A 24,057-nucleotide genomic window follows, 5' to 3' on the forward strand; every position below is an offset into this window, starting at 1 on the left:
CCTGCCACCTGCAAGCAGTGGCAGTGACTTCCCATTGAAGCACTCCCTACTAATCACAGTCAGACAGGCAGTCCCAGGGGGAGGCGTTTTCTCCCCCTGGGACTGCCAGTCCAGACTGCAATTAGCAGAGAACACTTCCCATGGCAATCAACTCCTCTGCTATTACGGCAGCCCTATCTGGTTTCAAGGGGCTGCAGCTGATACAGGCCCTAGAAGGGAGACTGTTTGCTATGTGCGCCAGACTTAAGTCCCACCCCTGATTTAACTCGGCCTCTCACTGTCCTCATACATCTTTGTTGCAGTCATGCCCAACAGCCCCTTTCGGCACACCAGGATGAATGAGAATCTTCCAGCACTGGGCACCTTTTTTTGCTAAAAATGCACCTAGGACGCACGAGGAGACTATGCTGATTAATTTGTATATCTGTGTGACTGAGTCTCTTAATGTGTAAATGAAGTGCTATAATGTAGCAGCTGCAGCTTTTTTCCAATTCAAGTTCTGTTCTGCTCCATATACAGACTCATCCAATATACAAGTGTCATATCAAATTAATCAGCAAAGTCTTCTTGTACGTCCTAGCCACATTGCGTTGTGTTTAAGACGCACTTTTGTAATAAAAAGATTTCAGATGTTAGCAATGTTACACAGGACCTGGTGCCCAAGTCACGCTGGGCATCTTGTACTGCATGGCGTACTGAGGCTAGATGTATGAGGACGCATTTGTATATGAAATGTGCAAGAAAATAGCACTTTCAATTGTGCAAAATTTGCACAAATATTTGTGTAAAAGTAGCATAATATTCGGGGAAAAGTAGCAAAGACAGAGAAGACTAATCATTGTCGTCTAGACAGAAGATTGACAATGCGGCTAAAATCTCCCTTAAAACCCAAAAAGTGAGAAGGACCATGAGGTTCCATTTTCAGGGTCTGTATTTATACTGACACACACGACTTGCTTCCAGATTTGTTAAATACAATACCCAGTAATCACTTGCCAAGAAATTAGTTTGTGTCACTAACGGTGAAGACTTAACTTGATGTATAAAGTAAGAAAGCTTGGAATTCCTGTACATATCCTGCTAGATCATGTCTAATATAACCTGGCATGTCTTCAGTAAAGTAAATGGTTAACCAAAGTTATAAAGCTGAATGCTTACCAAGTTATTGATAGGCTTTTTTGGTCATTCCTATCAAGTTCCAAAGTCTTAAGACTTCAGGTTTAGTAGTTCACAAAGCTGCCAGGACTACAAACATATGTACCTGTGTAGTACTTTGTCAGGGGATAAGCGAGTTTCTGCCAGCACACGTCATTCTTCTCACAATCATATTCTGTGTATGTCATCTGGAATCTAGAAGCACAAGCTAAATGAGCAACGTTGCGACACAGGAATGGCAGTTTTTAGGACACAAGTATTTTGAACAGTAATATCTGTTACAATATCATTTATGAATAGGGTGAAAAGTACTGTAAATGTTTTTAAGTAGACATACTGTATGAACTTGCTAGTTTGCCTGTTTACCTTGTGATGGCAGGAGGCGGCTGAGCTGGAACTTTGATAAACTGAACGGAGGTTGTCAATGGAAGTGACAAGTTACAGGCAGACACACAATTTATGTTAATAGTTGAGAAACTGAAAGAAAAAAAAACATTACCATACCATCATATATAACATACAGTTTAAAAATAAATGGGATTATGTTGTTATCTGTTAAATCCTTTTCTCTGAGTGGAGGACACTGGAATCATGGGTATAGGTGAATCTGGAGGGGTCTGGACAACAAAGGGTTAATGTTTAAAGCAGCACAGGCTCCTCCTCCCCTCTCCCTGCAAGAGCCAGTTAATACTAACAAAGCCCAAGGACACAGAGTAGTAGGAGAGGAGGAAAAGATTAGGCACACAGAAGACAGCCATACAAGAGAGGTTGGTGAACCTGAATTTCAGCTTGTCCTGGAAAATAACCCCCTGTTAGCCACGGGCATAATGGAGGGCATCCAGTGTCCCTCATGGTCTCAGAGAACAAGATTTAACAGGCAAGAAACAAAATCCTATTTTCCGGAATAAGTATAATCTTGCACTGGAACAAGACCAAAAGTGCAGTGACTTGTACTTTCAGAGAAGTGAGACAGACCTAAATCTAATCCAGCTTTTAAAAAAGATAAGACCCGGGACAGCCGGAAGGCATGCTGGATCTAGTTTCTATACTGAGCACCGGTCAAAACAGGCACCCCTCACTCGATAATAGGCTCTCGCTAACACCGGTTTTCTTTTGCAAATCACCATACACACCACCACATCCGGAAAAAAAACTAGGTTTTTGGAGGGTTGCTTTAACAACCACCCCGCCAAAACCAGTCGGGTGAGATGTGAGTGTAGGCATGGACCCTAGGACAGAACATCCAAACGGAGAGGAAGATGCCAAGGCAACAATTCAATCCTTGGCAACAATTCACCAAAGATCTGCATACCATGTCCCATGTGGTCAGTCCAGAGCAACCAGAATGGACAATTCACCAGCTTGCGGAAGATTCAAGCTACTACAACACTGAAAGCAGAGGGAAGAGCTAAATGAGATGACAGTTTCATGGAAATGACAAAGCGTCTCCCAGCCGTGCTGCCGGATCTCGAGTTTGTAAGCGGTTTTGTGGAAGTTGTGATTGTGACAGGAGGCCAATATGGTCTGGATGAACCCGGCAGTCCACCAACATCTGGAACATGCTTCACAATTTTGGAGCCTGGGTTGTAAATTGCCAAGAGAGTGGGGAGAAATCATTCTGTCTAATGGAGAGTCCTGCTCATGTATCGCATGGGCTGGACTTAGGTTGCCCCCTTGATGGTTGATACACTCCACAGTGGTCGTGTTGTTTGACTGGATGTTTACTGCCTAGTCCTGAAGAATTGGCTTCGCCTGGCTAAGAGCTCGGTAGACTGCTGGAGCTCCAGAATGTTGATTGGAAGTAGGGATTCCTGTGCTGTACATCTATCCTGGAAAGTGTGATGGGAAGACACGGCAGTGTCATGAGTAGGATTCAGTCCTGAATTAGAAAGGGTCACCCCTTGTCCAAGTGGGAGGACTCAAGCCACCATAGCAGGGAATGGCATACTCCATGGGACAAAGAGAGAAGATGAGACAGCAGATGAAGGTGGGAGCAGTTTCACTTTGAAATTCTGACTGGAGAGGCCTGGAGTGAAACTGGGTATACTCTACCAAGTCAAAGCTGGATACTAATTTGCCCAGCACTCGCATGCATAGGTGGACCAACACCAAGTGCATCCAGAATAGAGACCGTACCCAGTTTTGTAAAGACACAAACTTGTCTCTGGGTAGAAACACTCACTGGGACTTGGAATCCAGCAAAACTCCCAAATGATACATCTGTTGACTAGATGGACACACATGTCTAATATGGCTGGTTGGAATGGAAAAATTGGTAATGTCTGGGAGCAAATGACAATCAACCATTTGTTCCTAAAGTCATAAAATGGACAAAAATGGTAATTTGGATAAAATGGCTAGGTTAAAAGGGTTAAGCCAATTTGTGTGAATGACCATTTCTGTCTGATTTCCAGTGTTTGAGGTCAAATGTTCAATTGTCATTTGCTCCCATAAATTACCAGATTTTCATTCCAACCAGAAAGGTTGGACAGATAATCTTATAGTGTATATCCAGTTTAACAGAAACAGGATGGACTGGAGCCAACCTTGATACTGAAGATCCTGCATCACCAGGAGGTGTTCCTTAAGGATGACAGGGAACTGGGCTGCAATAAGTATGTTATTCAGGTAATGGATGATCCAGATCCCTTGAAGATGAAAGTTGGGTGTCATCACATATATGCCTTTCGTGAAAACACGGGGAGTCATCAATAGACCAAACGGTAAGGGTCAAAATTGGAAATGATTGGAACTGCAAACCAGATAAACTGCTTATAGTCCTCTTGAATGGAAATATGTAAATAGGCATCCTTGCTATCCAGGGATGCCATGAAATCTCCCAGCTTCAAGGTGTGTATAATAGACTGGAGAGATTCCATACTGAAACTGGGAATTCTGAAAAATAGGATTTTAATTAACTACTGGTAAATCCTTTTCTCGTAGTCCGTAGAGGATACTGGGGTCCGTTTAGTACCATGGGGTATAGACAGGTCCACTAGGAGCCTTGGGCACTTTAAGAAATAAATAGTGTGCGCTGGCTTCTCCATCTATGCCCCACCTACCATACTCAGTCTAGAAACTGTGCCCGAGAAGATGGACATACCTTGAGAGAAGGCTTTAAAGGACAGTGGTGAGATTCGAACCAGCACACACAAACAAGAGGAAAGCCATGCTAACCAAACTTGACGAGGAACAGCAACAGCTGAACCAACAACAACACTTAACCAAGTAACCGTGCAGGAACACACGAAGCACTGGGCGGGCACCCAGTATCCTCTACGGACTGCGAGAAAAGGATTTACCGGTAGGTAATTAAAATCCTATTTTCTCTTACGTCCTAGAGGATACTGGGGTCCATTTAGTACCATGGGGATGTACCAAAGCTCCCAATCCGGGTGGGAGAGTGCTGAGGTTCCTGCAGAACTCATTGACCAAACTGAAGGTCCTCAGAGGCCAAAGTATCGAACTTGTAGAACTTAGCAAACGTGTTCGAACCTGACCAAGTAGCCGCTCAGCAGAGCTGTAAAGCCGAGACACCCCGGGCAGCCGCCCAGGAAGAACCCACCGACCTAGTAGAGTGGGCCTGTACAAATTTAGGAATCAGCAAACCTGCCGTAGAGTAAGCATGCTGGACAGTAAGCCTGATCCAGCGAGCAATAGACTTCTTTGAAGCAGGACACCCAGTTTTATTGGGATCATAGAGCACAAACAGCGAGTCTGATTTTCTATGACGCGCTGTCCGCTTCACATCGATTTTCAAAGCCCTCACAACATCCAAGGACTTTGAAGTAGTAGAGGTGTCGGTAACCACCGGGACCACAATAGGTTGGTTGATGTGAAACGCAGACACCACCTTTGGAAGAAAATGTTCTGAGTTCAGCTCTATCTTCAGAAAAAATTAAATAGGGGCTCTTGTGAGACAATGCCCCCAATTCCGACAAACGTCTTGCAGAAGCCAAGGCCAGCGGTGTGACGGTCTTCTACGTAAGAAACTTAACGTCGACCTCCTGTAAAGGCTCAAACCATTCCGATAGTAGGAACTGCAACACCACGTTGAGATCCCAAGGTGCCGTAGGAGGCACAAAGGGCGGTTAGATGTGCAGAACACCCTTCTAAAAATGTCTAAACCTCAGGGAGAGAAGCCAATTGTTTCTGGAAGAAAATGGATAAGGCCGAAATCTGGACTTTTATGGAGCCCAGGCGTAGGCCCACATCCACATTTGACTGCAGAAAAAGTCCCAGTTGAAACTCCACCGCAGGAAATTTCCTGTTTTCACACCAAGAGACGTATTTTCTCCAAATACAGTGGTGACATTTAGACGTTACCCCTTTTCTGGCTTGGATCAAGGTAGGAATTACCCTGTCCGGAATGCGTTTCCGGGCTAGAATTTGACGCTCAACCTGCATGCCATCAAAAGTAGCCACGGTAAGTCTTGATAGACGAACGGCCCCTGTTGCAGAAGATCCTCTTAAAGAGGTAGAGGCCACGGATCCTCCAGGAGCATTTCCAGGAGCAGTGAGAATTGCTTGAACCTTTTTCCCTTTTTATTCTTTTGAGAATTCTTGGGATCAATGGAAGTGGTGGAAACACATACACCATCTGATAGACCCATGGAGTCACCAGAGCATCCACCGCTACTGCCTGTGGCTCTCTCGACCTGGAACAATACCGCCTAAGCTTCTTGTTGAGACGAGAGGCCATCATGTCGATCTGTGGAATTCCCCACTGACGTGTCAAGCACCCGAACACCTCTGGGTGAAGGCCCCACTCTCTTGGGTGGAAGTCGTGTTTGCTTCCCAGTTGTCTACTCCTGGAATGAAGAGTGCGGACAATGCCACAGCATGTCTTTCTGCCCAGAGGAGAATCCTTGTTACCTCTGACATTGCAGCTCTGCTCTTCGTTCCGCCCTGTCAATTTATGAACGTTACCGCCGTCACATTGTCCGACTGAACCTGGATGGCCTGATCTTGAAGAAGATGTGATGCCTGTAGAAGGGCGTTGTATATGGCCTTTAGTTCCAGAATGTTGTATGGAAGAATGGTTTCCCGACTTGACCATTTTCCTTGGAAGTGTTCCCCCTGGGTGACTGCTCCCCAACCTCTGAGGCTGTGGTTAGCAGAATCCAATTTTGAATCCCGAACCTTCGGCCCTCTGTCAGGTGAGAAGTCTGAAGCCACCACAAAAGAGAAATCCTGGCTCTTGGCGACAGACGTATCCTCTGGTGCATGTGGAGATGCGATCCGGACCATTTGTCCAACAGATCCAGCTGGAAGGGCCTTGCGTGAATCCTTCCGAACTGCTACAATCTTTCCCAGAAGGCGAATGCATAGATGCACCGATATCCGGGTTGGTTTTAGAACATTCTGCATCATCGACTGGATTACCAATGCCTTTTCCAATGGAAGGAATACCTTGTGTGCCTCCGTATCCAGTATCATCCCCAGGAACGGAAACCTCCGTGTTGGTTCCAGGTGAGATTTTGGTAGGTTCAGAATACACCCGTGATCCCGGAGTAGTCGAGCTGAGAGGGCAATGTTGTCCAACAACCGCTCAGTGGATGGTGATTTTATCAGCAGATCGTCCAGTACCGGTACGGAATTATGTTCACTCCCTGTTTGCGGAGGAGAAACATCATCTCTGCCATCACCTTGGTGAACATCCTGGATGCCGTGGAGTGACCAAATGGCAGGGCCTGGAACTGGTAGTGACAGTCCTGTAATGTAAACCTTAGATAAGCCTGATGAGGCGGCCAGATTGGGATATGAAGGTACGCATCCTTGATATCCAGAGACACCAAGAATTCCCCTTCCTCCAGACCTGAGATCACCGCTCCCAGACACTCCACCTTGAATTTGAACACCCGTATATATGGGTTCAGTGACTTGAGGTTTAAAATGGGTCTTACCGAACCATCCGGTTTCGGTACCACAAACAGGTTGGAATAATAACCTTTGTTCTGTAGCTGAGGTAGAACTGGAACAATGATCTGAGTCTGTACCAGTTTTTGAATTGCATCCTGTAAAATTATACTTGCCTCCTGAGAAGCTGGTAAACCTGATTTGAAGAATCTGTGAGGTGGGAGTTCCTGAAACTCCAGTCTGTACCCCTGGGCAATGAGCTCTTTGACCCAGGGATCCTGGCATGATGTCGCCCATATGTGACTGAAATCTCTTAATCGGACTCCCACCTGCCTGTCTTCCAGGCAGTGCGGTCCACCGTCATGCTGAAGGCTTTGTGGAAACAGAACCTGAGTTCTGTTCTTGTGAACCTGCAGTTGCTTGTTTTCTGAGTTTACGTCTATTGCCTTTAAAGGCTGTAGAAGAATCTTTGGTTTTATTTTTAAATTTTGCTGTCTGAAAGGACTGCAGAGTCGGAGCAGAGTAGGTTTTCCTAGCTGGGGGGGGGGCTGCGGAAGGAAGGTATGTAGACTTACCCGCCGTAGCCTTGGATATCCACGTATCCAGTTCATCTCCAAACAGGGCCTCGCCTGTAAATGGTAGGCTTTCCACACCTTTTCTGGAATCCGCATCCGCAGTCCACTGATGTAGCCAAGGCCCCTGCGTGCTGACACTGCCATGGCCGTGGTGCGTGCATGGAGCAAGCCTATCTCTTTTATGATCTCCACCATAAAATTTGCAGAGTCCTGTATATGCTGTAGGAGTAAAACTATCTCCCCTCTGGGTAAGGAGTCTAACCCCTCAGTTAGGTTACCTGACCATTTTGCAATGGCCCTAGTGATCCATGCACAAGCTATAGTGGGTCTTTGGGCCACCCCCGAAGCTGTGTACAGAGATTTGAGAGTGGTCTCAATCTTGCGGTCAGCCGTGTCCTTTAAGGAGGCTGCCCCCGGGACAGGTAAGATTATCTTACGTGACAACCTAGATACCGATGCATCAACAATCGGTGGGTTTTCCCATTTTTTTTCTATCATCCTGAGGAAAAGGGAAGGATGCCAGTAACCTTTTAGGGATCTGAAACTTCAGGATTAATCAAAGTTTCTTCAAATACGGAATTTAATTCCTTAGATGCAGGGAAAGCAGCAGATTTCTCTGTCACTTTGTCAGGAATGTGCAGGACGTCTCTAATAGCTTCCATCAGGGCCTGTATTCCTTGTGACAGAGCTGCATCCCCCCTCCCAAGTCCACCTCACCCTCTTCTGCGTCTGATACATAATCATCAGTGTCAGCCTGCAGGATTTGGGCCAGTGTACGCTCTTGTGGACAAATGGTAGCGGTCTGAGACGCTGGTATGGACACTGAATCTCTATTCATCAGGTCATCCACAGACTGTCTTAAGTATTGCATCTCTTTCTCATTTTGGGACAATTTATGTGAAATATTTGAGATCATCCCTTTTAATGAATCCAACCATACTGGTTCGGACCCACTAGCCTGAGAATGTGTACTAACCTGAGTACACTGTAGTGATCCCCGTGGGGAAGATAAACACTCTGCCATGCATGAGACACACTCCTTTGACTTTGTAAAATGTGAAGAACACACCTACATAGGAGAAAGGTTAAAAGCACAGTTAACCCATACCGAGCCCTCTAGGGAGACACAGTGTATGATGGAGCCAGCCACACCGCGACCTTATAGCTATTCCCAAGCTTAGCTGGGTCGCAACTAAGAACCCTTAATAGGGGCTTAGTATTCTAATATTGCTCCCCCCCCCTTGCTATGGCACCCTGGGTCCTAGAGGAGGGCTGAACTCTTGGTTTGCTCAGAGAGTGAAAATATTGAAAGAAGAAGTCCTGAGCTTAGGAGCCTTTGAAGGAAAAGAAAAGTGGTTTTGGAGGCAGTCACTGCAATAATGATCTTATCTAATTCAGGACCAAACAGATTATCTCCATTAGAAGGAAGAGATTCCAGGGCCTTCTTGAATTCCGAATCTGCAAGTCTGGAACGAAGCCAGAGGGCTCACCTGGTGGTAACAGCTGAAGCCGAAAGCTTAGAGGAGAGGATGCTGGAGTCAATAGTTGCTTCTCCATACTGTATATTATGGACATGATTCAGAGACGTACGCTAATGATGCCACATGTGCAAATGGGGTTTAGTATTGTACTGGCGCTGGAATCCCGACCGCCGGCATACCAACAGCGTGGCGAGCGCAAATGAGCTCCTTGCGTGCTCGCCATGCTATTTATTCTCCCTCCAGGGGGGTCGTGGACCCCCAAGAGGGAGATAAAGTGTCGGTATGCCGGCTGTCGGGATTCCGGGGCCAGTTTACTGTGCGCCGGGATGCCGGCAAACTGAAGACCACCCGTGCAAATGTGTATGGAGGGACTGTGCGAAAATATGCAAATGCCGCGGCCACCTGGAAAAGTAATTATGTAACCACCGGTAGATTTAAGAGTCCCAGCAGTTTACAATGACGCAGTGTCGCTCACAGATCCGTGGATTATCGAACTTCTGAATAACACTATAGTAGTTGCACAGAATAGCTGCAGGAAGTAAGACACTGGAGGCATTGCAGCTGCATACGGGTTCACAGTCACAGGCTGAGATATGCCACCAAAATGGTAACGACACAACAGCGTTTCTCCTGCCACTCTCCGTAACTGCCATCCAAACAATTCCTGTCAATCACTTTGAGTATAAATTCTCTCTGCAACTGCTGTAGCAAGACCACTGGGACACGTGCGTAGTACGACTTAGACACATGCACAACCGAACTATAATCGCCCAATGGGAGAACAGAGAACTGGGCCGCCACTGAGCCCTCCCTGTGAACAACCACTGTGTTTCAGCTCCCACGGTGTGGTGGACCTGCTTACCTGTTGCCCCGATGGTCTGGCTGTGTGCATCGGTCACGGGAGCAGAGTCCCGGTGGAACGGCCGGAGAGAGTGCTGCGTCTGCAGCGGCACTGCTGGTCACTCAGTAGGTAAGAGTTAGAAGAAACAAAAACAATAAATGAAAAGCACAGCTGCATATTGCAGTACGAAAATCATGCCCAGCTCCTTTGGCACCAAAGAAAAAATAAGATTTTACTTACCGATAAATCTATTTCTCGTAGTCCGTAGTGGATGCTGGGGACTCCGTCAGGACCATGGGATTAGCGGCTCCGCAGGAGACAGGGCACAAAAATAAAGCTTTAGGATCAGGTGGTGTGCACTGGCTCCTCCCCCTATGACCCTCCTCCAAGCCTCAGTTAGGATACTGTGCCCGGACGAGCGTACACAATAAGGAAGGATTTTGAATCCCGGGTAAGACTCATACCAGCCACACCAATCACACCGTACAACTTGTTATCTGAACCCAGTTAACAGTATGACAACGTAGGAGCCTCTGAACAGACGGCTCACAACAATAACAACCCGATTTTTTTGTAACAATAACTATGTACAAGTATTGCAGACAATCCGCACTTGGGATGGGCGCCCAGCATCCACTACGGACTACGAGAAATAGATTTATCGGTAAGTAAAATCTTATTTTCTCTAACGTCCTAGTGGATGCTGGGGACTCCGTCAGGACCATGGGGATTATACCAAAGCTCCCAAACGGGCGGGAGAGTGCGGATGACTCTGCAGCACCGAATGAGAGAACTCCAGGTCCTCTTTAGCCAGGGTATCAAATTTGTAGAATTTTACAAACGTGTTCTCCCCCGACCACGTAGCTGCTCGGCAGAGTTGTAATGCCGAGACCCCTCGGGCAGCCGCCCAGGATGAGCCCACCTTCCTTGTGGAATGGGCCTTGACAGATTTAGGCTGTGGCAGGCCTGCCAAAGAATGTGCAAGTTGAATTGTGCTACAGATCCAACGAGCAATCGTCTGCTTAGAAGCAGGAGCACCCAGCTTGTTGGGTGCATACAGTATAAACAGCGAGTCAGATTTTCTGACTCCAGCCGTCCTTGAAATATATATTTTCAATGCCCTGACAACGTCCAGCAACTTGGAATCCTCCAAATCGCTAGTAGCCGCAGGCACCACAATAGGCTGGTTCAGGTGAAACGCTGACACCACCTTAGGCAGAAAATGAGGACGCGTCCGCAGTTCTGCCCTGTCCGAATGGAAAATCAGATATGGGCTTTTATATGATAAAGCCGCCAATTCTGACACTCTCCTGGCTGAAGCCAGGGCCAGTAGCATGGTTACTTTCCATGTAAGATATTTCAAATCCGCCGATTTGAGTGGCTCAAACCAATGGGATTTAAGAAAATCCAAAACTACATTAAGGTCCCACGGAGCCACTGGGGGCACAACCGGGGGCTGTATATGTAGTACTCCTTTTACAAAAGTCTGGACTTCAGGAACTGAAGCCAATTCTTTCTGGAAGAAAATCGACAGGGCCGAAATTTGAACCTTAATGGACCCCAACTTGAGGCCCATAGACAATCCTGTTTGCAGGAAATGTAGGAATCGACCCAATTGAAATTCCTCCGTGGGGGCCTTCCTGGCCTCACACCACGCAACATATTTTCTCCAAATGCGGTGATAATGTTGTGCAGTCACCTCCTTCCTGGCTTTTACCAGTGTAGGAATGACCTCTTCCGGAATGCCTTTTTCCTTTAGAATTCGGCGTTCAACCGCCATGCCGTCAAACGCAGCCGCGGTAAGTCTTGGAATAGACACGGTCCCTGCTGAAGCAGGTCCCGTCTTAGAGGTAGAGGCCACGGATCTTCCGTGAGCATCTCCTGAAGTTCCGGGTACCAAGTTCTTCTTGGCCAATCCGGAGCCACGAGTATCGTTCTTACTCCCCTTTGCCGTATAATTCTCAGTACTTTTGGTATGAGAGGCAGAGGAGGAAACACATACACTGACTGGAACACCCACGGCGTTACCAGAGCGTCCACAGCTATTGCCTGAGGGTCTCTTGACCTGGCGCAATACCTGTCCAGTTTTTTGTTGAGGCGAGACGCCATCATGTCCACCTTTGGTTTTTCCCAACGGTTCACAATCATGTGGAAGACTTCTGGATGAAGTCCCCACTCTCCCGGGTGTAGATCGTGTCTGCTGAGGAAGTCTGCTTCCCAGTTGTCCACTCCCGGAATGAACACTGCTGACAGTGCTATCACATGATCTTCCGCCCAGCGAAGAATCCTTGCAGCTTCTGCCATTGCTCTCCTGCTTCTTGTGCCGCCCTGTCTGTTTACGTGGGCGACTGCCGTGATGTTGTCCGACTGGATCAACACCGGCTGACCCTGAAGCAGGGGTTTTGCCAGGCTTAGAGCATTGTAAATCGCTCTTAGCTCCAGTATATTTATGTGAAGAGACATCTCCAGGTTTGACCATACTCCCTGGAAGTTTCTTCCCTGTGTGACCGCTCCCCAGCCTCTCAGACTGGCATCCGTGGTCACCAGGACCCAGTCCTGTATGCCGAATCTGCGGCCCTCTAACAGATGAGCACTCTGCAACCACCACAGAAGAGACACCCTTGTCCGTGGCGACAAGGTTATCCGCTGATGCATCTGCAGATGCGATCCGGACCATTTGTCCAGCAGATCCCACTGAAAAGTTCGTGCGTGGAATCTGCCGAATGGAATCGCTTCGTAAGAAGCCACCATCTTTCCCAGGACTCTTGTGCATTGATGCACAGACACTTTTCCTGGTTTTAGGAGGTTCCTGACAAGTTCGGATAACTCCTTGGCTTTCTCCTCCGGAAGAAACACCTTTTTCTGAACCGTGTCCAGAATCATTCCCAGGAACAGCAGACGTGTCGTCGGGGTCAATTGAGATTTTGGAAAATTCAGAATCCACCCGTGCTGTTGCAGCACTATTTGGGTTAGTGCTACTACGTCCCCCAGCTGTTCCCTGGACCTTGCCCTTATCAGGAGATCGTCCAAGTAAGGGATAATTAATACGCCTTTTCTTCGTAGAAGAAACATCATTTCGGCCATTACCTTGGTAAAGACCCGAGGTGCCGTGGACAATCCAAACGGCAGCGTCTGAAACTGATAATGACAGTTTTGCACCACGAACCTGAGGTACCCTTGATGTGAAGGGCAAATTGGGACATGCAGGTAAGCATCCTTGATGTCCAGGGACACCATAAAGTCCCCTTCTTCCAGATTCGCTATCACTGCTCTGAGTGACTCCATCTTGAACTTGAATTTTTGTATGTACAGGTTCAAAGATTTCAGATTTAGAATAGGTCTTACCGAGCCGTCCGGCTTCGGTACCACAAATAGTGTGGAATAATACCCCTTTCCCTGTTGTAGGAGGGGTACCTTGACTATCACCTGCTGAGAATACAGCTTGTGAATGGCTTCCAATACCGTCGCCCTGTCTGAGGGAGACGTTGGCAGAGCAGACTTTAGGAACCGGCGAGGGGGAGACTTCTCGAATTCCAACCTGTAACCCTGAGATATTATCTGCAGGATCCAGGGGTCCACCTGTGAGCAAGCCCACTGCGCGCTGAAATTCTTGAGTCGACCCCCCACCGTTTCTGAGTCCGCTTGTAAAGCCCCAGCGTCATGCTGAGGACTTTGCAGAACCCGCGGAGGGCTTCTGTTCCTGGGAAGGAGCTGCTTGCTGCCCTCTCTTACCCTTTCCTCTGCCTCGGGGCAGATATGACTGTCCTTTTGCCCGCTTGTTCTTATAGGACCGAAAGGACTGCGGCTGAAAAGACGGTGTCTTTTTCTGTTGGGAGGGGGTCTGAGGTAAAAAGGTGGATTTCCCGGCCGTTGCCGTGGCCACCAGATCCGATAGACCGACGCCAAATAATTCCTCCCCTTTATACGGCAATACTTCCATATGCCGTTTGGAATCCGCATCACCTGACCACTGTCGTGTCCATAAACTTCTTCTGGCAGATATGGACATCGCACTTACTCTCGATGCCAGAGTGCAAATATCCCTCTGAGCATCTCGCATATAAAGAAAAGCATCCTTTAATTGCTCTAAAGTCTGTAAAATACTGTCCCTATCCAGGGTATCAATATTTTCAGTCAGGGAATCCGACCAGACCACCCCAGCACTGCACATCCAGGCTGAGGCGATGGCTGGTCGCAGTATAACACCAGTATGTGTGTATATACTTTTTAGGGTAGTTTCCAGCCTGCTATCAGCTGGATCCTTGAGGGCGGCCGTATCAGGAGACGGTAACGCCACTTGTTTTGATAAGCGTGTGAGCGCCTTATCCACCTTAGGGGGAGTTTCCCAGCGCGCCCTAACCTCTGGCGGGAAAGGGTATAATGCCAATAACTTTTTTGAAATTAGCCCTTTTCTATCTGGGTTAACCCACGCTTCATCACATACATCATTCAATTCCTCTGATTCAGGAAAAACTACAGGTAGTTTTTTCACCCCCCACATAATACCCCTTTTTGTGGTACTTGTAGTATCAGAGATATGCAAAGCCTCCTTCATTGCCGTGATCATATAACGTGTGGCCCTACTGGAAAATACGTTTGTTTCTTCACCGTCGACACTAGATTCAGTGTCCGTGTCTGGGTCTGTATCGACCGACTGAGGTAAAGGGCGTTTTACAGCCCCTGACGGTGTCTGAGACGCCTGGGCAGGTACTAACTGGTTTGACGGGCGTCTCATGTCGTCAACTGATTTTTGTAATGTGCTGACATTATCACGTAATTCCATAAACAAAGCCATCCATTCCGGTGTCGACTCCCTAGGGGGTGACATCACCATTATCGGCAATTGCTCTGCCTCCACACCAACATCGTCCTCATACATGTCGACACACACGTACCGACACACAGCAGACACACAGGGAATGCTCTATTGAAGACAGGACCCCACTAGCCCTTTGGGGAGACAGAGGGAGAGTTTGCCAGCACACACCCAAGCGCTATAATATATATGGGAACAACCCTATATAAGTGTTGTATCCTTATAGCAGCTTAAATATAGTAATATCGCCAAAAAAAGTGCCCCCCCTCTCTGTTTTACCCTGTTTCTGTAGTGCAGTGCAGGGGAGAGTCCTGGGAGCCTTCCTCACAGCGGAGCTGAGCAGGAAAATGGCGCTGTGTGCTGAGGAGAATAAGCCCCGCCCCCTATTTCGGCGGGCTCTTCTCCGGAGATTGTGAGATCTGGCAGGGGTTAAATACATCCATATAGCCTCAAGGGCTATATGTGATGTATTTTTAGTCATAAAAAAAGGTATTATACATTGCTGCCCAGGGCGCCCCCCCAGCGCCCTGCACCCTCCGTGACCGCTGTGTGAAGTGTGCTGACAACAATGGCGCACAGCTGCAGTGCTGTGCGCTACCTCAGGAAGACTGAAAAGTCTTCTGCCGCCTGCTTCTGGACCTCTTCCATCTTCGGCATCTGCAAGGGGGGTCGGCGGCGCGGCTCCGGGACGAACCCCAGGGTGAGACCTGTGTTCCGACTCCCTCTGGAGCTAATGGTGTCCAGTAGCCTAAGAAGCCAATCCATCCTGCACGCAGGTGAGTTCACTTCTCTCCCCTAAGTCCCTCGATGCAGTGAGCCTGTTGCCAGCAGGACTCACTGAAAATAAAAAACCTAAAAACTTTTTCTAAGCAGCTCTTTAGGAGAGCCACCTAGATTGCACCCTGCTCGGACGGGCACAAAAACCTAACTGAGGCTTGGAGGAGGGTCATAGGGGGAGGAGCCAGTGCACACCACCTGATCCTAAAGCTTTATTTTTGTGCCCTGTCTCCTGCGGAGCCGCTAATCCCATGGTCCTGACGGAGTCCCCAGCATCCACTAGGACGTTAGAGAAACAGTTATAGGCAGAGGGTGGGGTGGAGGATTCTGTGATGTTTCGGACATTAACACTTTGGTGCCAGACTCCTCCAGCTCCACCTATATACATGGGTCCAGTGTCTCCCATGGATGAAAGAGAAGTGTAATTATATTGTAGAGTAAATGTAAGAAAGACCAGGCAAATAGACAAATTGGAGTACCATAACAGTTGGAGAATGAATAAAATGCAGCCTTAATACTTTAAATAGATTAGCAACATATACTGCAGACAACAATAACTCATAGATACTCACTTAACTTTGGCTGCTAGAACCTCTTCCTGAGGAATTCCCTCCACCACACCCGTCACAGCGGTTATGATCTGAATGTTCATGTTAGCTGGAACCTTTAAGCATACTGCATTTTCTATGACACAGTCCCCTGTACATGTTGTATTGGATTCAACTAAATAAAAAATAAAAAAAATTATTAGAAGAATATGGCATAATCAAAGAGTCCCTCCACAGTGGATGTGCAGCATGGCGCACCTGGTAGCAAGGGGAGTGGGTTTACAACACACATGTAATGGAGAGACACAGGCCCATGACGAGCATTGGTGCTGCTCTCCTCCAGTTATACAGCTGCAGAGCAGTAGAAGGTGCTGGTGACCACTGCCCGTGACACAAAACCCTTGAAGCAGCACTGGTGCAGGGACCGACAGGATAAATGAGTGGACCCCAGGAACGGGCGAGAAGCAGTGACTCAGGAGTCATTGTGAAGGGACTTTTTCAACTGTATACAGTTGCAAGAAAAAGTATGTGAACCTTTTGGAATTTCCTGGATTTGTGCATAAATTGGTCATAAAATGTGTTCTGATCTTCATCTAAGTCACAACAATACACAAACACAGTCTGCTGAAACTAATACCACACAAACAATTATATGTTCTCATGTTTTTATTTAACACACCATGTAAAACATTCACCGTGCAGGGTGGACAAAGTATGTGAACCCTTGGATTTAATAACTGGTTGACCCTCCTTTGGCAGCAATAACCTCAACCAAATGTTTCCTATAGTTGCATATCAGACCTGCACAATGGACAGGGGGAATTTTGGACCACTCCTCTTTACAAAACTGTTTCAGTTCAGCAATATTCTTGGGTTGTCTGGTGTGAATCGCTCTCTTGAGGTCATGCCACAGCATCTCAATCGGGTTGAGGTCAAGACTGGGCCACTCCAGAAGGCGTATTTTCTTCTGTTGAAGCCATTCTGTTGTTGAGCTACTTCTGTGCTTTGGGTCGTTGTCCTGTTGCATCACCCATCTTCTGTTGAGCTTCAATTGGTGGACAGATGGCCTTAAGTTCTGCAAAATGTCTTGATAAACTTGGGAATTCATTTTTCCGTTGATGATAGCAATCTGTCCAGGCCCTGAGGCAGCAAAGCAGCCCCAAACCATGGTGTCCCCTCCACCATACTTCACAGTTAAAATGAGGTTTTGATGTTGGTGTGCTGTGCCTTTTTTTTCTCCACACATAGTGTTGTATGTTCCTTACAAACAACTCTTTCATCTGTACACAGAATATTTTGCCAGTAGTGATGTGGAACATTCAGGTGCTCTTTTGCAAACTTCAAACGTGCAGCAATGTTTTTTTTGGACAGCAGGGGCTTCCTCCGTGGTATCCTCCCATGAACTCCACTCTTGTTCAGTGTTTTATGTATGGTAGATTCGTCAAAAGAGATGTTAGCATGTGCCAGAGATTTCTGTAAGTCTTAGCTGACACTCTAGGATTCCTCTTCACCTCATTGAGCATTCTGCGCTGTGCTCTTGCAGTCATCTTTACAGGACGCCCACTCCTAGAAAGAGTAGCAACAGTGCTGAACTTTCTCCATTTATAGACAATTTGTTTTACCGTGGACTGATGAACATCAAGGCTTCTAGAGATACTTTTGTAACCCTTTCCAGCTTTATGCAAGTCAACAATTCTTAATCGTAGGTCTTCTGAGAGCTCTTTTCTGCGAGGCATGGTTCACATCAGGCAATGCTTCTTGAGAATTGCAAACTCAAAACTGGTGTGTGTTTTTTATAGGGCAGGGCGGCTTTAACCAACACCTCCAATCTCGTCTCATTGATTGGACTCCAGGTTGTCCGACTCCTGACTCAAATTAGCTCTTGGAGAAGTCATTAGCCTAGGGGTTCACATACTTTGTCCACCCTGCACTGTGAATGTTTACATGGTGTGTTCAATAAAAACATGAGAACATATAATTGTTTGTGTGGTATTAGTTTCAGCAGACTGTGTTTGTCTATTGTGACTTAGATGAAGATCAGAACACATTTTATGACCAATTTATGCACAAATACAGGAAATTCCAAAGGGTTCACATCATTTTTCTTGCAACTGTATATTATAAACAATGGTGCTTATTTTACATTATGTTTATATTTGACTATATTTTATTCAATTACTTTTAGAATATTTCCCAAAATGTACATCTATCTATCTATCAGGTTTCACAATGAATCAGTTGGATCCAGCGCAATGTTATAATCTAATGGAGACATTCTTCAAAGGAAAAGAAGTATTAGAACATGAAGATACATGCTGAAACTGAGAGGTGGCAGGTTCAAAGGAAACTTGAAGAAAAAAAGACTTTGCAGAAAGGGTAGTGGATAGGTGGAATAGCCTCCCATCAGAGGGGGTAGAGGCTAAGACAATAGAGCAATTTAAACATGCCTGAGATAGACATAAGGATATCATTACAAAGAACTATGGTTTAAATAGGGTTGAAATTACCAAAAGGTAAAAAAGGGTTCAGACTAGATGAGCCAAGTGGTTCTTATCTGCCATCAAATTCTATGTTTCTACGAGACATTCCCTGGCCACATACACTACTGTTACAGAATCTGGTCCACAATGCTTTATTCTCCCTAGATCCACTTTGCCTACTCTGCTATCCACAGAAGCTTTTCTGTACTCCACCATAAGTACTGTATACATTAATTTAATGTGCATATTGTTTTTGTAATGTTATATTATTTGAATTTCATTTACACTAAACTGTATTTACACATACATGTGTGTAATATGTTGTATTGCTGCAGTTGTAACTGTGTTTCAAAAAGTAAAATAAATATGTTTTTGTGAAACAAAAAAACCCCCACATATACAGATTATAATGCTGGGTTACCGGGACAGTGATCCATTTGAAAGTTGTGCAACTAGCATGATTTGTTTATATTTAATGTTTTTGTTGTTTTTAAATCTCTTTATAGTCAAAAACAGGCAAAAAAATGCATATCGTATTAAAATATAAAGCAGAGAGGGTAAGGAAAACCTTGTGTATCAACAATAATAACAAAGTACAACAATCAGTGATCATAAAAAATAAGGAAGACAAGCACTAACAATACAACCAGGAGTAACAAGTAACTGGTTGGAAGTTAGCGGGGGCTGGAGTGATTAACATGAAGACGGTGGAAGGGGTATTAAGGGCAGGAGGTAGAGGGTAGGGAGGAGGGGGAGTTTGGGAGAGGGGTAAGTGGAGCAAGCCAAGGCGAGGAGAGAGCAAGGAAGGGATTAGCCAGGCAGGAATTTCCCATGGTGTGCAAACTACGGGGCCCAAACTGCATTAAACTTGTCAATGGTGTTGTCAATAGATTCCATTCAGGACATGAACCACACCTGATTCACTGCCTCTTGATTAGAGGAGGTGGGGTTAGGCAACTCCTGTATTAAATGTTGTTTCTTTATGATTCTAATATGTTAAGAACTTTTGGTCTCAGACTAATACCCCTTTTACACTGACAATTTTATCCTGGGATTTTGCACATGAACGCGCATCATCCCGGGATTTTTGTCAGTGTAAAAGGGTACACTTACAATTTCCCGGGATGAGCATCCCAGGATTTCAACCCAGGTCTCGACCTGGAATGAATCTGGGACCATCCTGGGAAGCTGTGCAGTGTGGACGGGTATACCGGGTCAAGGCGACCCGGCACCCGTTCTCTGCATAGGAGGAGGCGGTGCTTGGAGTAGATTATCTCCAAGCACCACCTCCGGTAGAGTCAGCGGTGACGTCACCGACCCGGCAATATGCCGGATCGGGCCACTAATGTAAAAGGGTCATTCCCGGGAAATATCCCGGGACACATTCCCGGTAATGACCCGAGCCTGCGAGTGTAAAAGGGGTATAAGGGGCATATTTACTAAGCAGTGGATTTTCACTTGATTTTTATATAACAGATATAAAAAGGGTAATAATACTTAGGCGGTAATTCAGACCTGATTGCTGCTGTGCGTTTTCACTTAGCGGGCAATCAGATCTGAACTGCGCATGCGTATGCACCGTAGTGCGCCGTCGCGTCAGACGACTGCACCAGGCATCCGTGCCTAGCGACGGGATGGTGCGAAAAAAGCGATCACACGGGTGATCGCAAGGTGATTGACAGGAAGAGGCCGTTTGTGGGTGGCAAGTGACCATTTTACAGGAGTGCCCGGAAAAATGCAGGAGGGACCAAGTGTTTGGAGGGAGGGTGTCTGACGTCAGCTCTGGCCCCGATCAACAGGAAACCATTGCAAAGGCTAAGTAAGTCCTGGGCTGAGCAGAGACTGCACAAACTAATGTTTGCGCAGCTCTGCTACAAATGCGAACGCACGCCTGCACACACCATATACTCTCCCCCTGTAGACGGCGACTGATTGCAGGCAGAGGTGCCGATTTATGTTTTTGCTGGTGGATACTCAAGCCTGTTACGCCTGTCGGTGAGGGGGCCTGGCCTCGCAGGAAAATACTTCCTTACACCCGTTTATGACCCTGCACCAACAGACTTTGGCCACCACAGGGAAAATAAGAATTTACTTACCGGTAATTCTATTTCTCGTAGTCCGTAGTGGATGCTGGGGACTCCGTAAGGACCATGGGGAATAGCGGGCTCCGCAGGAGACTGTGCACTCTAAAGAAAGATTTAGTACTATCTGGTGTGCACTGGCTCCTCCCTCTATGCCCCTCCTCCAGACCTCAGTTAAGGAAACTGTGCCCGGAAGAGCTGACATTACAAGGAAAGGATTTTGGAATCCCGGGTAAGACTCATACCAGCCACACCAATCACACCGTATAGCTTGTGATAAACTTACCCAGTTAACAGTATGAATAACCAACAGAGCATCAACCAATGGATGCCAACATAACATAACCCTTTATTAAGCAATAACTATATACACGTATTGCAGAAAGTCCGCACTTGGGACGGGCGCCCAGCATCCACTACGGACTACGAGAAATAGAATTACCGGTAAGTAAATTCTTATTTTCTCTAACGTCCTAGTGGATGCTGGGGACTCCGTAAGGACCATGGGGATTATACCAAAGCTCCCAAACGGGCGGGAGAGTGCGGATGACTCTGCAGCACCGAATGGGCAAACACCAAGTCCTCCTCAGCCAGGGTATCAAACTTGTAGAACTTTGCAAATGTGTTTGAACCCGACCAAGTAGCAGCTCGGCAAAGCTGTAATGCCGAGACCCCTCGGGCAGCCGCCCAAGAAGAGCCCCCCTTCCTTGTGGAATGGGCTTTTACTGATTTTGGATGCGGCAATCCAGCCGCAGAATGAGCCTGCTGAATCGTGTTACAGATCCAGCGAGCAATGGTTTGCTTTGAAGCAGGAGCACCCAGCTTGTTGGATGCATACAGGATAAACAGCGAGTCAGTCTTCCTGACTCCAGCCGTCCTGGCAACATAGATCTTCAAAGCCCTGACTACATCAAGCAACTTGGAATCCTCCAAGTCACGAGTAGCCGCAGGCACCACAATGGGTTGGTTCAGATGAAAAGATGACACCACCTTTGGCAGAAACTGCGGACGAGTTCGCAATTCTGCCCTGTCCATATGGAAAACCAGATAGGGGCTTTTACATGACAAAGCCGCCAATTCTGACACACGCCTAGCTGAGGCTAGGGCCAAACAGCATGACCACTTTCCACGTGAGATACTTTAGCTCCACCGTCTTAAGTGGCTCAAACCAGTGGGATTTCAGGAAAGCCAAGATCACGTTAAGATCCCAAGGTGCCACTGGTGGCACAAAAGGAGGCTGAATATGCAGCACTCCCTTAACAAACGTCTGAACCTCAGGCAGTGAAGCCAGTTCTTTTTTAAAGAAAATGGATAGGGCCGAAATCTGGACCTTTATGGACCCTAATTTTAGGCCCATAGTCACACCTGACTGTAGGAAGTGCAGGAATCGACCCAGCTGGAATTCCTCTGTAGGGGCCTTCCTGGCCTCACACCAAGCAACATATTTTCGCCATATACGGTGATAATGTTTTGCTGTCACGTCCTTCCTAGCCTTTATCAGCGTAGGAATAACTGCTTCCGGAATGCCCTTTTCTGCTAGGATCCGGTGTTCAACCGCCATGCCGTCAAACGCAGCCGCGGTAAGTCTTGGAACAGACAGGGCCCTTGTTGTAACAGGTCCTGTCTAAGAGGCAGAGGCCATGGGTCCTCTGTGAGCATTTCTTGCAATTCCGGGTACCAAGTCCTTCTTGGCCAATCCGGAACAATGAGTATTGTTCTCACTCCTCTTTTTCTTACAATTCTCAGCACCTTTGGTATGAGAGGAAGAGGAGGAAACACGTAGACCGACTGGAACACCCACGGTGTTACTAGTGCGTCCACAGCTATCGCCTGAGGGTCCCTTGACTTGGCGCAATATCTTTTTAGCTTTTAGTTGAGACGGGACGCCATCATGTCTACCTGTGGCAGTGCCATTGCCACCCTGCTTCTTGTGCCGCCCTGGCGGTTTACATGGGCCACTGCCGTGATGTTGTCTGACTGAATCAGCACTGGTTGGTTTCGAAGCAGAGGCTCCGCTTGACTCAGGGCGTTGTATATGGCCCTTAGTTCCAGGATATTGATGTGCAGACAAGTCTCCTGACTTGACCACAACCCTTGGAAGTTTCTTCCTTGAGTGACTGCCCCCCACCCTCGGAGGCTTGCATCCGTGGTCACCAGGACCCAGTCCTGTATTCCGAATATGCGGCCCTCGAGGAGGTGAGCACCTTGTAGCCACCACAGATGAGACACCCTGGCCCTGTGGGACAGGGTGATCATCCGATGCATCTGAAGATGCGATCCGGACCACTTGTCCAGCAGATCCCACTGAAAGATCCTCGCGTGGAACCTGCCGAAGGGAATGGCTTCGTATGACGCCACCATCTTTCCCAGGACTCGCGTGCAGCGATGCACCGACACCTGTTTTGGCTTTAGGAGGTCTCTGACCAGAGTCACGAGCTCCTGAGCCTTCTCTTCCGGGAGAAACACCTTCTTCTGGTCTGTGTCCAGAATCATGCCCAGGAAGGGCAGACGCGTCGCAGGAATCAGCTGCGACTTTGGAATGTTCAGAGTCCAGCCGTGCTGACGCAACACTTCCTGAGAGTGTGCTACGCTGATCAGCAACTGCTCCCTGGACCTCGCCCCTTTATGAGGAGATCGTCCAAGTATGGGATAATTGTAACCCCTTGCTTCCGAAGGAGCACCATCATTTCCGCCATCACTTTGGTAAAAACTCTCGGTGCCGTGGACAGGCCAAACGGCAACGTCTGGAATTGGTAATGACAGTCCCGTACCACAAACCTGAGGTACTCCTGATGAGGCGGATAAATGGGGACGTGCAAGTAAGCATCCTTGATGTCCAGAGACACCATAAAATCCCCTTCCTCCAGGCTTGCAATGACCGCTCTGAGCGATTCCATTTTGAACTTGAATTTCTTCAGATAAATGTTCAGGGATTTTAAATTTAAAATGGGTCTGACCGAACCGTCCGGTTTCGGTACCACAAACATAGTAGAATAGTAGCCCCTTCCCCTTTGAAGGGGGGGGGGGGGACCTCTACCACCACCTGCTGGAGAAAAAGTTTGTGAATTGCCTCCAACACTATCTCCCTTTCCATGGGGGAAGTTGGTAAGGCCGATTTTAGGTAACGGTGAGGGGGCATCACCTCGAATTCCAGCCTGTATCCCTGAGACACAATTTGTATAGCCCAAGGATCCACCTGTGAGCGAACCCACTGGTGGCTGAAAAGTCGGAGACGCGCCCCCACGGCTCCTGGCTCCGCTTGTGGAGCCCCAGCGTCATGCGGTGGATTTAGTGGAAGCCAGGGAAGACTTTTGTTCCTGGGAACTAACTGCATGGTGCAGCTTTTTTCCTCTACCCCTGCCTCTGGCAAGAAAGGACGCACCTCTGACCTTCTTGCTCCTCTGAGAACGAAAGGACTGCATTTGGTAATACGGTGCTTTCTTA

At 47.3% G+C, this 24,057-nt stretch overlaps 1 protein-coding gene across 2 annotated transcripts in view; it reads right to left on the reverse strand.

Moving 5' to 3' along the window:
* Positions 1–24,057, reverse strand: part of TCTN2 (tectonic family member 2) — a 111,409-nt gene that overhangs the window by 1,178 nt on the left and 86,174 nt on the right. For both annotated transcript variants that reach the window (XM_063964485.1, XM_063964484.1), the window contains 3 exons: positions 16,077–16,227; positions 1,522–1,632; positions 1,262–1,350 (listed from right to left, as the gene is read on the reverse strand). In XM_063964485.1, coding sequence (XP_063820555.1) covers positions 1,262–1,350; positions 1,522–1,632; positions 16,077–16,227 — 351 coding nt within the window. The remainder of the gene's footprint in view (positions 1–1,261; positions 1,351–1,521; positions 1,633–16,076; positions 16,228–24,057) is intronic.

This window comes from Pseudophryne corroboree, chromosome 1 (genome assembly GCF_028390025.1).
Source record: "Pseudophryne corroboree isolate aPseCor3 chromosome 1, aPseCor3.hap2, whole genome shotgun sequence".
Taxonomy (NCBI): Eukaryota; Metazoa; Chordata; class Amphibia; order Anura; family Myobatrachidae; genus Pseudophryne; species Pseudophryne corroboree.